The 16849-nt window shown below is 43.7% G+C and overlaps 1 protein-coding gene across 1 annotated transcript in view; it reads right to left on the bottom strand.

Annotated features, from left to right (window-relative positions):
- The window catches only part of abcb7 (ATP-binding cassette, sub-family B (MDR/TAP), member 7), a 38000-nt gene that overhangs the window by 20486 nt on the left and 665 nt on the right, over positions 1–16849 (bottom strand). The window contains exons 2-6 of the mRNA XM_061234599.1: positions 14602–14682; positions 14424–14510; positions 11073–11192; positions 5253–5385; positions 203–471 (exon numbers count right to left, since the gene is read on the bottom strand). Of these exons, the coding sequence (XP_061090583.1) occupies positions 203–471; positions 5253–5385; positions 11073–11192; positions 14424–14510; positions 14602–14682 (690 nt within the window). The remainder of the gene's footprint in view (positions 1–202; positions 472–5252; positions 5386–11072; positions 11193–14423; positions 14511–14601; positions 14683–16849) is intronic.

Below are 16849 nucleotides of genomic sequence, written 5' to 3'. Positions count from 1 at the left end.
ACTGCAATTTAATCAAGATATGTGTGAGTGAACCGAGGCAGTTGAGATTAAGATATTAACACTGTAGTTAAAGTTTATTTGATGGAATAAGAAATGCAAATGTATATTCCAAACTGTGGGGTGGTATTGTATTACTTAAGTGCCTCATCAGGAAAACATGGACTCAGAACTGCTCCTGCCCTGATGGATGCCTTATGCTCACCAGAATCCCGCTGACTAGGACCATCTCGAACATCGTGGGCCCCAGGTTGAAGACCAGAGCGCTGAGTATGAAGCTGATGCCCCGGGTCCCTCTGTCGATGGCCTTGGACAGCGCCCCTGTCTGGCGGCTCAGGTGGAAGCCCAGGTCCAGGTTGTGCAGGTGGAGGAAGACGTTCTTGGCGATCCTCCTGATGGAGCTCTGGGCCACCTTCCCAAAGACCGCGTTCCTCATCTCATTGAAGAGAGCAGAGCCAGCCCTCGACACGCCGTCTGATGAACAGGCCAGAGAGAAGACCAGGTGTCTTCACACAAACCTCAGCAACATTCAAGTAACAAGTCTGTTTAACCTCATACAAACCGCAGCTACACACAAGTAACAAGTGTGTTTTTAACACCATACTAAGAAATCCATCAGCCATTTGCAGGGGAAAATTGCAACATTTGTTTTTCTGTCTTTTCTTCCCTTGAGGTAATCATTCTAGTGAAAGTGTTTCAGTTCCATACTTTACACCAACATTATCAGACTGCTGATGCTCACAGGATGCTCTTACATCCTCCATTCTGAGAAAGCTTGAGAGTACTTCACACCCTGGATGTTGCTATGGGAAATATTTTGTTAATGAACTACCACCTGAGTCGGCTCTTGCAAGAAAAAGAAAAAGTCAATCTCAGCGAGACATCATGGTATAACAAAGGTTACAAAAACACCAGAATTCGTGGAGGACATTTAGCAACAGGGCTCTTACGCTCTTTGTACTTTGCTCTCACAAAAAAATAAAAAAAAAATTTAAAAAAATCATTGCACAACACCTCAACAAGAACAACAGACCCCAGAAGTCTCGCAGTATGGGGCTGGAGGTGACAAATATTCATCTTAGCCACACTGAGAGGCTGACTTCTGGATGATGGGGGCGATCCAAGCACCCAATTTCCACCAAATCCCCCCTCACATGCAGTAATGAGGGTTAATCAGCTATAGAATCCCCCCACAAAAGCCCCACCGAGTGACAGAATGGACACTGTGAAGGCAGAAGCTTTCAACGACTTTAACGCATAATTCTCATCACTGATGCAGAACCCCTGTCTATGTACATCTTCATGGGGGTGGGATACAGTAACCCAAACTGCAGGTTCAACCGGGTAGTGCCATCAAAGACAATTTGTTAGGGAGAACTGTAGGCTTTTTAAAAAGGGTTGGCAATGCAAATCACAGGAAGGAAAGGCTGCAGAGCAATGTGCAAATGTGCAAAGGACTCTTACAAGTGGTCTCTTCAACACTTAGCTATTTGGATATTGGACCTGGCTAGTTAATATTTTGAAGATTGGACAAGGGTGGAGAATAGGGATGCTCTGAACCTTTTTTTTTACTAATGATACCAACGCCACAGACATTTGCAGATACTTATAGCTACGGAGCAGTGTGAATTCGGTCTCTTTAAACTGTCTGGGACAGGTTGTACAAATGGGCTGTGAAGTCACAGACTCAGTTGCACTTTACATGTCTATCACCTCTGGACAGCTTACGTAGAGGGAATTGGGCTATTGAAAATAGACTACAAGCAGGCTTGCTAACTACAACATAATTACGTTAATAATGATAACTGTAATAAAATAAGCAGCATTGTACGATGATCAGAGTTATTCATGTTTTCTTGAAGTATGCTCTGTAGAGTTAAGCAATCACTTTTTTCAAATGGGCTACAAAAAGTGAGGCATAATCAATTCACTTATTCAGCAGCATAAGAAAATAAGTGAAACAGAAAATCATAATAGCTAACGTACACTATAGGGTGAAAAATATATACCAAAAAAAAAATCCCTGCACAAATCACCAGCTTCAGTGTCAAAAAACATAATTTAATTAGCTATTTTTAAGTGTTACTAAAACTGTAGGAATCAGTGACTGGTATTTATATCACAACTCTCATTATTATCCTGTAGGCTACAAAAGCTCAGTAAAGCCCTTCCCATGCTTCATGCAGTATCTGGCATGCTGAGAAATTGGTCACATATTTTTGGGGGTTTCTTGGGGTCAGGCTCAGCCATATTAGAGATCACTGGTCCCACACTCTAGCATGAAAATCGTCCAATATGCATCAGCACATCCCATGTAGAAAATGCTGCGTATAGTAAACCTGTCAAGACTTCACAATAAAAACAGCAAGAATGCAGTTAAACACAGCCAAATGCACACTTAACACTTCATGAAGTTTGATGCAACTGGCAGCTAAATATTTCAACAAATCTGGCATTCTACCGCACATCACTTTTATGTATGTTCCTATACACAGAAGTACAAGCAGAGAGTAGGTCCATGTACACGGCACACTTGCGATCATATAATAGCAATCCCTCTGTCCTTGTGAGGATTTTATGGAGCACAGTACGCATATCCTTTGCTTGTGCTTTAAGCCGCAGTTCCGAGTTGGCACTAGGGGAAGCAGAGGTTATGTCACCACACCAGTGTGTCCATCATCAGTCTGTGATCATGCCAATTCTACAGATTTACAGTCTTGTTCCCTCTTAAAACACAGACCACAAAATGGTGGATGACATTCCCTACCAGATGCAACAAGATTAATTTAGCCGGTGAATGCTGTCAACTGACCATTGCAGCAAAGGGGGCTGGGTGTCATGGTGATATAACGAGCCATTTCTTTGAATAAATGTTAATGCGTCATATGAGCAAGACAGTACAATACAGTGTTTTCAGAACTTCATTCAAAGACTAAAAAATAAGCAGCTTATACATATTGTTCTTGGTGAATTCTACTTCGTTTGAGAATTCTACTTGGAATTTGACCAAAAAAAAAAGAGAAAGAGTGCCCTCACTTTGCATTTAGCAACAACTGAATTTTCATTCCACTGCACCAACTGATCCTGCAGCAGCGTTTTGTGCTCAGACTTAAACGGTCTCATTAAAACACACAGCTGCAGGGAGCTCATACGCAAGCAAGCTTTTATTTAAAAAGGAAGAGTGAATTACAGCACACGCTGAAATGAATTGCTCACATTATTCAGTTACCTTTGCTTTTTTCAAATCCTGCTTTCCTTAGTCGGTGCTGAAACATTTTTGTTCCTTCGTTAAATCGAGCCAAGGTTTCGTATTCATGCTCAAACCGTGCATAGTCTTCGCTGACACCTATTCCCTGAATGCCAAATCGGCTGGGGGCAAAGAGGCAAGGCGGGCAGCAGTGACCGGGAGGCTGGTGCCCCAATGCCTGAGTGGCTCAGTCGGTTGGCCGGGCCCTCTGGCTGTAGGTTTGATTATCAGACCACTATGGCCGCCTAGTTGGCCAAAGACAGCTAGCTGAGATTACAGGGAACATAAAGAGGCATTTCAGTCTTGGAAAAGAACGTGACTGTTTGGGTTATGATCAGGGCACAGGAGTGCATTATGCTGTGTGCTGGGAGCTAGCCTCTGACAAGGGCGAGCAAATGGCCTGTGTTTGTCCTTCTAATGCCTTCACAAGTGGCGGGTACAAATTTTTGTCAACCTGCCACAGCACTTGGTGAGAAAAAAAAAGAAAAAAAGAAGAAAGTTTATTTCACACCCTGCAATCCACCCAACCAATGCTGTACACGCAGTGGACAAACAAACTGCTTTCTAACCACTTGTGGCCAGTAAGGCTTGTATGTGTCCTGGGAGGGTTAACAGCATCCGGAATTATACAAGAGAACTACAAAACCCCACTCCTACAAGGAAGTCTGGTCAACTCGCATTAAGTCCAGAGGTGGACCATCATCTACTTCTACTTCAAAGGGAAAGAATACACCCATGCTATTTCTATATCATTACAGAATAAGAACTCTTCACCGCTAACCACTTTTACTTTCCGTTTCGCTACCTGTTAGAGCTGTCAGACTGAGTTTTTATATTGTATATTTTATATTTTGTGCTTTTAAATGTTTGATTTTGTTGCATGCTAATACTATCCCCTTGCCCCTTTCACACAATCTCACGGCTGTGATTACTTTCTTCTTGCGTAGAAGCAAAATGAGACAACCTGCATTGGACAAAACACTGTACCAAGAGCCACAAAGATGGTCGCTCCTAAAGATCTTTGAAGTAATGTTTGACTATATTTCCATGCAGCACAAAAAGTCACCTGAGGGCCCGCTTACACTAAGCCAGAGGCACCCACACCTAAAGAGCCACTGACAAGCCCGATTTTATCTTCAGTTCAATCTTTTAAGGAAAGAGCGTTCAAAAGGCATTTTTCGGGACAACCGACAGCTCTGCTTCCCGTGCCACCCCAGGTGAGACTGCAGATAATTATACACCATGGCAGGAAGCTGCCTGTCACAGCCAGCAAAGGCAGGACTCAATACCATACCACAGACGCCACTGAAACCCGCTTTATTAGCAGAACAAGGCACCCGGCAATCTCCATACTACTCAATAATTAACAGACACTATTATTCTGGACAATGCAAACAATTTCACTCATTAATACTGCTGATACCCCTCCAAAAAAAAAGAAAACCCTGCAGAGCCATTAATCCCAGGTTCTGAACCCATAACCTTGTGGTGCCAATTACAGGGTGTAAATCAATCCACCAGATCCTGCTCTTTCAATCAACCAATGAACCCAATCTCGAAGTGAGGTTATGAAAGCATTTCAAAGAAGCAATGCAAAGGCAATGCAGACACCAAAGGAAGAACAGCAGCACTCAGGATGCAGCCATAGAGCAGGAGTTTTCTCAGAGTCGTCTGGGGCTCACACAGAGAGAGCAGTCACAACGGCAGAGCCGCTAATCTACTCCTAGCTGGCAGGTTTCATATGCCGGCTCAGTGCCCGTCAACATCCCGGTTGGAAACGAACTGAATTAATGAATAAACAAGCATCGGGAAGGCCAGACTAGGGCGGGGGGGGGGTACAGGGCGAAAAATAACAACAGTGTGAGAAAAAAAAAAAAAAAAAAGAGGGGGGTTAAAGGTTGACATTAATACGAATCCCTTCAGAAAGGTCATGGGCTACATAATACACGGCAGCCTTCCCCAGCCGAGGGGGTCGGCACCTGCCGGGAGACAAAGGCGCAGGACTCACAGCCAATCAGGACGGCCGTTGCCATGGTCGCAACGGTGTTTGGCGCGTCGCTGAGGTTCAACACGTTTCCGGACATCTGGTTGAGGCCGTCCACCGCATACTTAAACATGAAAGGCACCGTGACATTCGTCATCTGGGGAAAAACAAAAACGCGGAGGTTGTTTACATTTTCACCATTTTCTTTCATTACTACTTCTCAAATAGCGTTTACACCAGAAGTGACTGTATCGTGTGCTGGTCTATGTTTAATTGCTGTATTTATATTGCGGCGTCCAAAAACGGGGCGATAAAGACATGGATATTTCATTAGCGCGTTAGCGCTCGTGCTCGCGGTGTTAGAGTGGCAGGCGGAGCAGAGTGGCGGTGCTGCAGAGTGCCTGTGTACCGCTGCCCGCCCGTCTCCCCGCGCTCTGGGAGGCGAGAGTGGACGAGAGAGCCACGCATCCTCTCCTGGAATAGCAGCAGCCATTACCAGCCATTAATGATGCGGGACAAGCTGTCTCGCCGGGTCCAAGGTGGCCTGGAGCTAACCGCACGACAGCGGAGAAAGCGCTGTCAATCACATTCCGGCACCCAAATCCTGCTAAACATTTGGCGGGTGGCATGCGCCATTTCCTCCCCCTGGGGCTCTCGGAGCTGGAATGCCCACTGCGTACATGTCTGCCGATGTCATATTATTAAGAGCGCAGGCAAGGGCATAGTCTCTTCTGTAGCACAGGCATTATAGCCGCTATTACAGCTGTGCTGTGCAGTCAGTACGCTGGATAAGTACGGCTCAGCACAGGTAAGGTGCCCTTCAAGAACAGTCAGCGTAGGCAGACTACAGGCACCACGTTGGGAGACACCACAGCACATTCAGCACTGGTACTGGTACCGGTACACACTGGTCTGACCCCCACGGTAGCTCATCCTGTTGAGGCACTACCCCAGAGCCCTGTGTCTTAACCGCATGAGGCCCAGCAGCCTGTGACTCAAACCACAATCAACTCCTGTAAAGGTCTCAAACGTATGACTTGATCTTTTCATTTCCGTCTCTCGCTGGGAGAAAACGTTGGGTGTTCTGGTGAGCCTTTTTGCGCCGAGACACGGCGCCTACACGCACTTCAGACATGCCTCACTACCTGAAGATACGTTCCGTTACAGGCAAAGATCTGCGCCCGCAAAAAAATCCACGCGTTCCGGCTCTTCCCCTCGAGCTGTTTGAGAAGGGAGGGACTTGTTTTGAAGGCAAAAAGAAAGAAAACCTAATTAAAGGAAGACACCTCACACAATGTCATTTGCTTGTATCCTTCAAAACCAATCGGCAGTAGTGGGGTGTCGCTGCTTTGTGATGTGACCTTTATGGAATGAACGCGAGACTGTGGAGGAGAAGAAGCGATTCTTCCAAGTCCACTTCCGATTCTACTAATAAGCAATTACTGTGATCAAGCTCAGGTCGACAGACAAGAGTGCGATCGTCCAACACCTCACCTTGGCTTTCATTTTCACATCATAAGACCCTTTCCCTCATGGCGGGGCGGCGATGGGACCACGTCGCTCTGCCGGCCGAGACGCTGGCCGCTCCTCATCCCAAAGCCCAAAGACACGAGCAGCACGCCTGCTGAGGCAGCTACTCTGAAGCTTGCTGCTAATTTTAAACTTGGTGGAGAAGAAAAGACCAAACACCGCTCCCCCGCCATCGCCACAGAACCCAACAGAGCTTCTGCAGGCACTACTTAATCGTTTGTCCATTTTTATCGGAGCTACGTTATTGCTCCAAAGGTTTTCCCTGCCACAAAAATTGTCTTTATTTCCAATCGGTTGATCAGCTGGAAGAAGTGAATTCCGGGAAAATCTAGTCAGCAGTACTGTCGTACTTATAAACCTTCCGCACCACTGCAATATCCATGGTCAATTCTAGAGGGCAGCTGCAAATACATGTGCTCCCGAATGCTATTGTGCTGCTACGTTTCACCCTGGACCAGCAGCTGGGATGCTCTGCTGGTGCACTGGAAGGATGCCCGTCTAACAACTAGTGCAGGCAGACCACAGATGCTTGGTCAACCACAAGAGCCTGGATCCTTGTGTGACGCGAGAGCCAATTACGCATCACATCACAGGACATCTGGCCAGTCAGCCTGGTACGGTCAGGACTCGGTCAGGACCGAGGACCGCACTCTGAACGTCAGCTCCAGCTGCATACAGCCCAGAGGAGACCAAATTTTCAGTTACTGTTCATTAAAATGCCACTTGTTCTGGGCAAGGCTAAATAACTCTGCAACTTATGCTGAAAACGTTGACAACATTTCCATGCCAGTCAGGTCACTTGTTCAGGAACCAACTTAGGGCTATTTGACAAAGGCCTGCTTTCCATTAGTAGCTTCCACACGTCACTGGGCGTCTACACTGGCAGGTTAATGGCCATGTTATTGAACAAATAATATGGTCTTGACTCAGAAACAGACTGGCACTTAGCCCAGCCTGAGTCAGTGTGGCACAGGGGTCAGGTTTTAAAAAATAAATAAATAAATAATTGAGCATATCTGCTTTGTGCAGCAAAAGCACAAAAGAATGCTCACGAATGGACAAGCTAGCCAGCCCCATCTCGGGTTGTCATTTTACCATCAATCTAAAGAGCATCTTGCATACCAACTAGCATAATTCTGACAATATCTATTTTGCAAAACACTCCTTTTCAGCAATAGCACTGTAATACCTTACACCATCTACAGTGTATACTACAACTCCACAGAACCAATAGCAGAGGGGAAAAATAAAATCAGTAAACCCAAAATAGCAGTTTGCTATTAAGCCATATGGGTCATTCTGCACTCATGTGCATTTATGAAGAAAACTTCTATGAAGTAAGCCAGCTATGGCGCCTTGAGCAACAGAAAAAGAAACATGCCAACTTAAGAGACATCGGTGGAGTTTAAGATTACAGTAATTAACCTCACATATGGCTGATGCAGAACGGCTGGTGTGCGTTGCCCGGAGCAACAGCAGACAATGCTACTGTCATAAATTTGACTACCGTCAGCATGTTATTTTGAGCTTAATTATATTTCCACCGCATAAAACTTGTTGCCAAACTAGTTGCCTACAAGAGAAAGTTACCATTTGTTTTACTTGTTGGGTTCCCCTGCATAATACTTTAGTTTGTGTGACCTGCTTTAAAAACAGTCTGTGGGTGATGAATTATGAATTTGATTGAACGTAATAAAAATGCATTACTTACCACTAAGTCAGGGACTTGCAGTACACATAGCTACATTACTTTCTAAGTATTCCAGTCACATTTGACCGGAGACCATACAAGTGAAGTAAATGGCTATTTGGATGAGCAGACATCACCATTGGCTGCTTTTTCCCAAAAAGAACAGAATTGTGTTCGACGGTGATTTAATTTGAGAATTTACGGCATTTTAATTGGTGTAGTACACGTGAAAATAAGACTGCACATTGGAGTTCTACGATCTGCATTATTCAGGTGGCAGACATTACATCATATCTGCAGCACTTTGGCGAGATTAGCATTGGAAGAAAGATCAGCTTGAGCGAATTACTCACAGTAATATTACTTATTTTGGGTGGACTTGGATGGGTTTTATAAGTAATTATCATAACCGAAAACATTCATATACAATTACATGCAACACATTTCAGGATGAAAATAAATAATAGTCAAGGACAATTTTAGAAATTATGAGTAAAATGAATGATGGCATTAACAGCTAATGTGATATTGAATGGTTTCTGAGTGCATTTGAGTCACTGACAAGAGTCTGGCTCTGGGACGTTCCAGGTATCACAGCAAGGGGTTATTTGACTATGTACACGTCGGACACAACGGAAATGTCAAATAATATTTTAACAGCCATTTTCATTAAAGTCCAGGAGAGCAGACAGGGCCATAAAGAAAGATGGGATGTGGCCAGTCAAGAACAAAAAATGAAAACAGAAATCAGGCCACAGGCTGAAAATCAGGATGATATTTAAAAGGCAGGCACAAGGTGTCCTCTTCTACCAGCATTGTTTTGCTGGCCTGGCCAATTGACACGGACAGGCCGACAAGATGGAGGTGCTTTGATTAAATGATAAAGCTGGAGTTTATCTTTTCCCTGTTCGCTGCTGCCATGCCAATCTTATCTTAATCCTGCAGATATGGGATTTAATAAAATACATGAAGAAATAAGCCCCTGGACTGCCGTAAATCCCTGCGCCCCTGAGATAATCTGAAAATAAAGATGGAAGTCCAGCACTTTGTGAAAACCAAGCCACAAAAACCAATTAATAAGAGGAAAGTCTGCCTTTCTGAAGATTGTCCACGCGATTTTAGAAAACATGCGTTTTTACAAACTTTGTAGGCATTTCCCTGTTCATTTTTCTTTGCTTCAATGGCCATCTGTAGGTACCTGCAACACTCAATTCTGTGTTCCTGTGACAGAATATCCATCACTATGTAGACCAATCAAATGGTTTTCAGGTGAAAAAAACATGAACTACCCACAAAGCACCTGCACTCTAGGAGATCAGGTGAGACATACACAATGACATGGTTGCCATGGCGCAGGGACATTCAGAGCATGGCGTTATTGCTACCTGATGGGAATGTTCACACTCTGACACACATTAGCTCCTCTTGCTGCAGAAGAAACCATCACAGTTGGATCTGTAAGCACCAGCATGGGCAGGCGTCTGCCTAAGACCTGGTTTACACTCCAGAGCGACACCGAATTGCATCACGTCTCACTTCACCAAACAGATGGCCTGCCTCAGCTATCAGGCAAAATCAATTGGGTTCTACAAAAGCACGACTTCAAGGTCGTCAATTTCAGACTGAGGTCAGAGGCTTTTTGAAAAGATGATTTAGAGTTGGGCAATAAGCCCAACACCGCCTGTTCAACAAAGTGAAATGGCACCATTATCGATCGACTGGTGGTTTGGAGGGACTTGGGATTAATTGGGATTTTAAGAGAGGAGGTTAAGGCAAAATTAGTGACGGTGGGGTGCAGGCAAGGAGTTTAAGAGGAAAGGATTGGGGGATGGAGACTGCAAAGAGTGTGGCTTCGCAAATGTTTAACACAGCAGCCCAAGGGTCAGTTCTGTGCAGGTGATGGTATGATTGTCAGGACAAACAGTGGTAAGAGACATGGCCAAATGCACAGCTTAGCCATGTGATTTCCTACATTTTCAAAACAGATGAACAAAGATATTAGCTATGGCATCACACTCAACTTGCAGTCCATCACTGGCTGTAACAGAAATCTCCAGAGAACAACGGCCAATGCAAGTGTGTGTTGCCAATTTTGAATTGGAATGTAATGTAGAGAACAAAAATCGCCTCACAAATTCTTCATGCAGCCAATTTAATTTTACCCAAACATACTCTGTGGCCACTTTATTAAGTATGCATTACTAAAGAATTATTGCTGACCATGTGCACCCCTTTACAGCCAGTCTACCCATCTACACATTTTGGATACTTCCAGCAGGATAATGGGCCATGTCACAAAGCAAGCACCATCTCACAAAGCAAGCACCATCTCAAGCAGGTTTCAAGAACGAGTGACTTTTAGATCAATGGCCCGCACAGTCGCAAGACTTCAGCCCAATAGAGAATTTTTGGAATTAGGTGAACAGGATGTCCGCAGCATGAACGTGTGGCCAACACACAGTCAGGAATTGCATGGGGCAATATACCCGGTACTAGATATGAGTTCCATATAAAGTGACCATTGAGTGTCTTAGTCAAAATGAAGTAAATCATTTGTCTACATACTTTGGCTGCATACATTTCGAAACAGTGCTCCGCCCAATTGTGTCGCAGTCTTGGCCTACCTTTGCTCCAGCCAGCAGCCCCAGGGAGATGGCGACACGGGCCCGCAGGTCCGGCCGGTCTTTGGGCCACACGTATGACAGCATCGCCGACAGGATTTTCCTGGAATCCACTTCTTTCAGCTGATCAACAGAGGGAAAAAATAGCAGATGAGTTAATCACCGTTTTCAGCTGATAGACCATTTTCCAGGACAGTTACAGCTACAGTACGGCACTTTTCAGGGTTTATGTAGCGAGTCAAAGTCAAGATTTTTTGAAACTTTAAATACCGCTTGACATGCAATTTAAGACCAACTTAAATGCAAGGGGAAAAATACACTAAATTAATCTGAAGCAATGTCCTGACAGAATACATAAAAGTAAATAGGAATTTTCCAGACCTGAAATCCTTTGGTTCAGAAAAGTAATTAAGTTTAAGGGCATTAAATCCCTTCTTGTTCATGTAAATGGAAGCAACTTCCATTTACATGAAAAATCGATTTCTTCAGAAGCCAAGCAAAAGGGAAGAAACGCATCACATACAGAAACATAGTAAACAGAAGCTAACCTGATGTCTAAATGGTAGTGTTAAACATGACATTTCTTCAAATTTTAAAACAAGATTACTTTTTATTTACCTTTTTTACGGTTTCAAAAGGGCCCCGTGCAAAAGTTTGGGAACCCTGTCAGTTACTACCTTGTAACTCCTCCTCGGGCAACTATAACAGCTTGCAAATGCATTCTGCAGCCAGCCAAGTCAGAGGTCAAGGTTATATGGCCAATTAAAACAGGTGTGACAAATTGTCACTTTTTTGGGCTAAAAATAAAATAGACTCATTGTTTGCACTAAATCCATTTCCGAAGCGCAAGACGGTGAAATGCATAGAGCCCGGTTATTCAATATGGTCATGAACATACTTTCAAGATGGATTTCAACTTCATAGCCTAATGTAATTTACCCATCTCAGTGTACCAACATATGAAGGCATAGTTCTCCTGTGGTGAGTCATGGTCTGCAATATAAAAAGGACTGATACTGAAATTGGAATTGCAGTGCATTGGGGAGAAAAACAAACCGAGGCAGTGCAAGGGCAGGCCAGGGGGATATTTTTTCATGATCTTTCAGCGATCGGAATTTCTAGTTTTGAGTTGAAGTTGTACTTTTTTGCAGCTCTGTTGTAGTGATGTGTGGGTTCTTCTGAGCATTTTGCGCCAGGTCTCAGGCCGTTCCATCTGAAAACTTTCTTGGTCTTCCAGACCTTGACTTCAGCTACTCTCAATTTAGAGTTCAGGTCTGCTTTCAATCACATACATATTTATTTCAAACAGAAATTTAAACCGGGGTGCCCAAACTGTAAAAATGAATGCGGTCATCTCCCAGTCGCCACCAACATATATTTAAGACCTGCAGTGCAGTTTATCTCAAAGGCTCCAAAATATACAACACAGGGCCTATCAACAATCACTGGAAACAGTCGGCACCGGGTCTGCAGTGTTGCTGACTGGCGACAGCAGCATCCAGTGGGATTCCGTGATCCCTCCTGTCACTCTGCCATGGACGGTTCCCGAGAGATCTCGCCCAGTGCCATGATGAGTGAGGGCTGACAGGCTGGCACGGTACAATGCCAGCGTGGCTATTTACCTTGAGCGCTGCCTGGTGCCACCTGCCTCTGGGACACGCTAGTCTCAGAGGCATGTGCAAATTCCTCTAATCCCAACAATATGGTACCCCAAGTCTGCAATATGGTGCACAAATACAAACTTGACTAAATTAAAAACTGCACAATTTCTGAACAAGCCCCAACCCCCATGCCCACCCACTTGCCAATACCTGCCCTTTACCATTGTCAGACTGGTGCAGAAAAAATATCTGGTAAGACATGATGACCATGTCACAAAATGAATTCTTGCAATCCCCACAACATGAAGTCAGTGGATTGGGATGGACAGAGAGAACCAAATCATGACAAAATCCTTTTAATAATAAATGGCATAATGTGTGTGTAGAGACAGGAATTGTTCATCAATAAGGTGATATTTTTCCAAGACATTTGCCCAAGTAGTAGAAATAATGCTCATACAATAGATTTCGTAATTCTACAGCACAGTATTATTTAACTGTAATGCCTTTTCTATATCTCTGTGCATTTTTCTCTTTTGCCATGTTTGCCAACAGTGCACACATGCTCCCTTTCATTCAGGCCTCTTAATTAATTAGCATAATTGATCAAATCACTCAATACTTATTTAGGTCCATCTGCTGATAACTGCTGGGTGAAGGAGAAGATGGTGGTGGAATGCCCATACCCGCTGAAAACATTACAAGACGACGCTTGACCTGGAACCCACCAGGGAAAAGAAAAAAGGGTGCCCACAGAGACACCTGGAGATAAGAGATGGACAGGCCAAAAGAGGGCCATGTGGTGGAACAAGCTGGAGAGCACTGCCCAGAAATGTTCCATGGAGAGCAGTTGGTGATGGCCTAGGCTCCCAAAGCATAAGTAAGTCAGTTTGTTTTTGTAAAAGCCGTTTTGCAGGTGAAAACAAGAACTTGAAGGATCAAAACCGGGAGCGCTGAATCAGACAATCCCGTGCAGACTTATTCTGAAGCTCCGAGTAATTATTGTTCCTCCATTTGTGAGGCGTTTTCATAATTGATGTGCCAACATTAATCAGGAAACCAGAATAGCTCAAATCACCTGAGAGAACTATCAGAATACTTGAAAACTACACAATTAACAATGAAATGGATAGTTGCCCTACACCCTAGAGATACAGTGCCATGAAAAAGTATTTTCCCCCTTCCTGATTTCCTCCATTATTGCATATTTGTCATACTGAATGTTTTCAGATCTTTACACAAAGTGTAATATTAGACAAAGGGAACATTAGTATTAGTATTCAATTATTAGATTTATTAAATGAAAGAGCAGTCGTCTGGCAGTCGGAGGGTTGCTGGTTCGATTCCTCCCTGGGTGTGTCGAAGTGCCCCTGAGCAAGACACCTCACCCCAATATGCTCTTGACGAGCTAGTTGGTACCTGGCATGGCAGCTAATGGTCGTAGGTGTACAAGTGAGAAAAATCGTACAGTAAAATTGTACAGTATTTTGGATAAAGGCGCTATATAAATGCAACCATTTACCATTTACCAATGGCATGGGGGGGGTTTAACATCTATGCGTTCACAGAGAAAGGGGAGGGATAAACAGTGTTTGGTTAGGGAGTGTTTGTTGCTGCAATTCCTCTCTTGACTGTTAGAAGTGTGAAATTACCTATTGTACCTTCAAACTTTTTGCAATGTGCTTTTTAAAGTCACTTTGCTATGACACAGGGAGACATAATGGAATAAAATGACTGAAATACACCATCTTACCACATTCTTGGGATCCGCATTTAGACGCCCTCCAGCACTGCCGTGCCAACATGTTCGGGTGCCCGACACCTGCCATAACCGTGTACTCTAGAACACACAAATTCACATAGCATAATCTTTGAGGAGAACCATTACATCATGCATTCTCTACAGTTATCTTGAGAGATATTAAGCTTACTTTGGCAGATTCCAGTATCTGTCTGCAATGATCGCCTCTGCTGCTTGTCCATGATGCGGTCCTCACACCGGGGTTAAACACCTGGAAGAGAACATTCAGGTAGGTTTTAAGAGTTCTGCTGATGTAAGCAAAGGGACAAGGTGCATCTTGTTTTTCCACATAAGTCATAGTCCTACACTAGCTGTACAAAGCAAAACCCCATTATCAAAAGTAGAAAAAGCAAGCAACCCAGACCATTCCAGTTTTCTAATTTCAGTGGACACCAGTGCACTTGCTTAGCGTCAGGTTGGGTTACAGATCATAGACAACATAATCCACACCTGATATGGTGCCATTGGTACAGTACATATCATTGGTGACTGTGTGCACTGTATAGTCAGCTTATGATAACAGATTATCAATCAATTAATTATTAATATAATCATACTTTAGGGCAAGGAAATCCATATTAAGAAATGCAGTAAAACAAATGGAAGTTTTTTTTATTTTTCCTGATATGACAACAGTGAACTCGCAATTGCTGAAAAATGCCATCAAGGGATTCAGAATTCCGGCATACTGCCTCAATTTGTTCAATACTAAACAACAACAGCCAGAGCCATTCCACTACAGCTCATCCACTCAGCAGCTGCCCGACTTCTCTTCAACCTACAAAAGTTCTCACATCGCACACCGCTGCAGAGGTCACTGCACTAGCTGCCACTCGCTCCCACAGTCAGATTCAAAGAAAATCCTGACTCTGGTCTACACTGCAGCCAACAAAACAGTCCCGTCCTACCTACAAGACATTATTCAACCCTAAAGAGCAGCTCAACCACCACCACTTGTCCCGACCACAGAGCTTCCCAACCCTAGCTCCTTAGTGGTGGAACAGCCTCCCCATTCCTCCAAGAACTGCTGAGTCACTGCCCATTTTCCACTGCAGTCACCATGACAAGCTCCTCTGCAGGAGTACCCAAGTCTAGTATCACTGATGTACGACTTGGTTTTTGATCTTCTAATCCTCTCACGTTGTTGTACTTTGCATCTAGCACTGTCGCTGTAGGAATCGGCATCAGTAGTCAACCATAAGCACTACAGGCCTAGCATTTGGGTTGAATGGGGAAATGTAGTGTCATTGTGATTCCTTGCATAATCAAAGCTAAACTCCGAAGAGTTTCGCTTTGAATATGCAAGGACTCATAATTGAAATACCGGATATTTCATCAGGACGCTATGTGAAAACAAATGTAATCAGGGGTTCCAGTAACACTTGCGCAATGTTTAAATAATTATTGAAGTAGCCGAGACCTGGTTATATATGTGAAAACGGAGCAGTATACAGGAATAAAATATCTGGCAGTAGCTCAACGTATCCGTGGTGACATTGGCTCATGTGATCCCACAAAGACAGTAACTTACTTACAGCAGTTTGAGTAAGGTTCAAACACGGGGGTAACCTACCATAACGTTAGCTATCTTTATATGCCACAGCTCATTCCAGGCTACTTTGTTGTAACTGCGATAAAGACAAACGTGTGACATTCTGCAGTAAAGACTCGTCTAGGTGGGGCTACAGGGCAATAACAGATCATCCAGTCCAAGAATGCTCGTAGTTTATCTACAAGCACAAGCTGCAAAATGTGATCTCTCTTGGCTAAGCATCTATTTGCAGTTTTACCATGTGACTCTGGCTCTATAGTCTCGTTTGAAGTTTTGGTCGATCTACACCGATCGTTAAAAGCAAGAAAAGCAAAGCTAAAGAAATACGTCCATTTTTAATCACTATCAAAAATACATGCATGATGTTTAACACAGCTATACTGTAACAAGTCTTAACTAGCTATATCTAAAACTAGACAACGTAACGTTACGAAAATAAGATTTGATACAGGCACTCAGGATAGGCAAGCTACCGAACTTCACTATCTGAAACGGTTAACTATGTTAGTGAAGCTAACGAGTTAATTCGAATATATTTCACAGATCCATGCAAAGGTTTGTTTGCATTGGTATCTGGCTCACATTAGCCAACAACTTGCTTGCTAATTAGCTACATGGAATCCCTTTCCAATAACTAGTTTTCAACTAACTACATAACAATGAGCTAGTAATTACCAATTTGTACCACATGCTATACAGCTAGCTAGCTAAGCCTATCATTGCTGTGTGCGACATGAATTCGTTTAAATTTCCGCTACATGCACGAACATGCTAGCTAGTTACTTAGATTCATAATAAACTATCTATGTACCATCAGACGTTACCG

This window comes from Conger conger, chromosome 3 (assembly GCF_963514075.1).
Source record: "Conger conger chromosome 3, fConCon1.1, whole genome shotgun sequence".
Taxonomy (NCBI): domain Eukaryota; kingdom Metazoa; phylum Chordata; class Actinopteri; order Anguilliformes; family Congridae; genus Conger; species Conger conger.
This window is presented reverse-complemented; position numbering and strand designations above follow the sequence as displayed.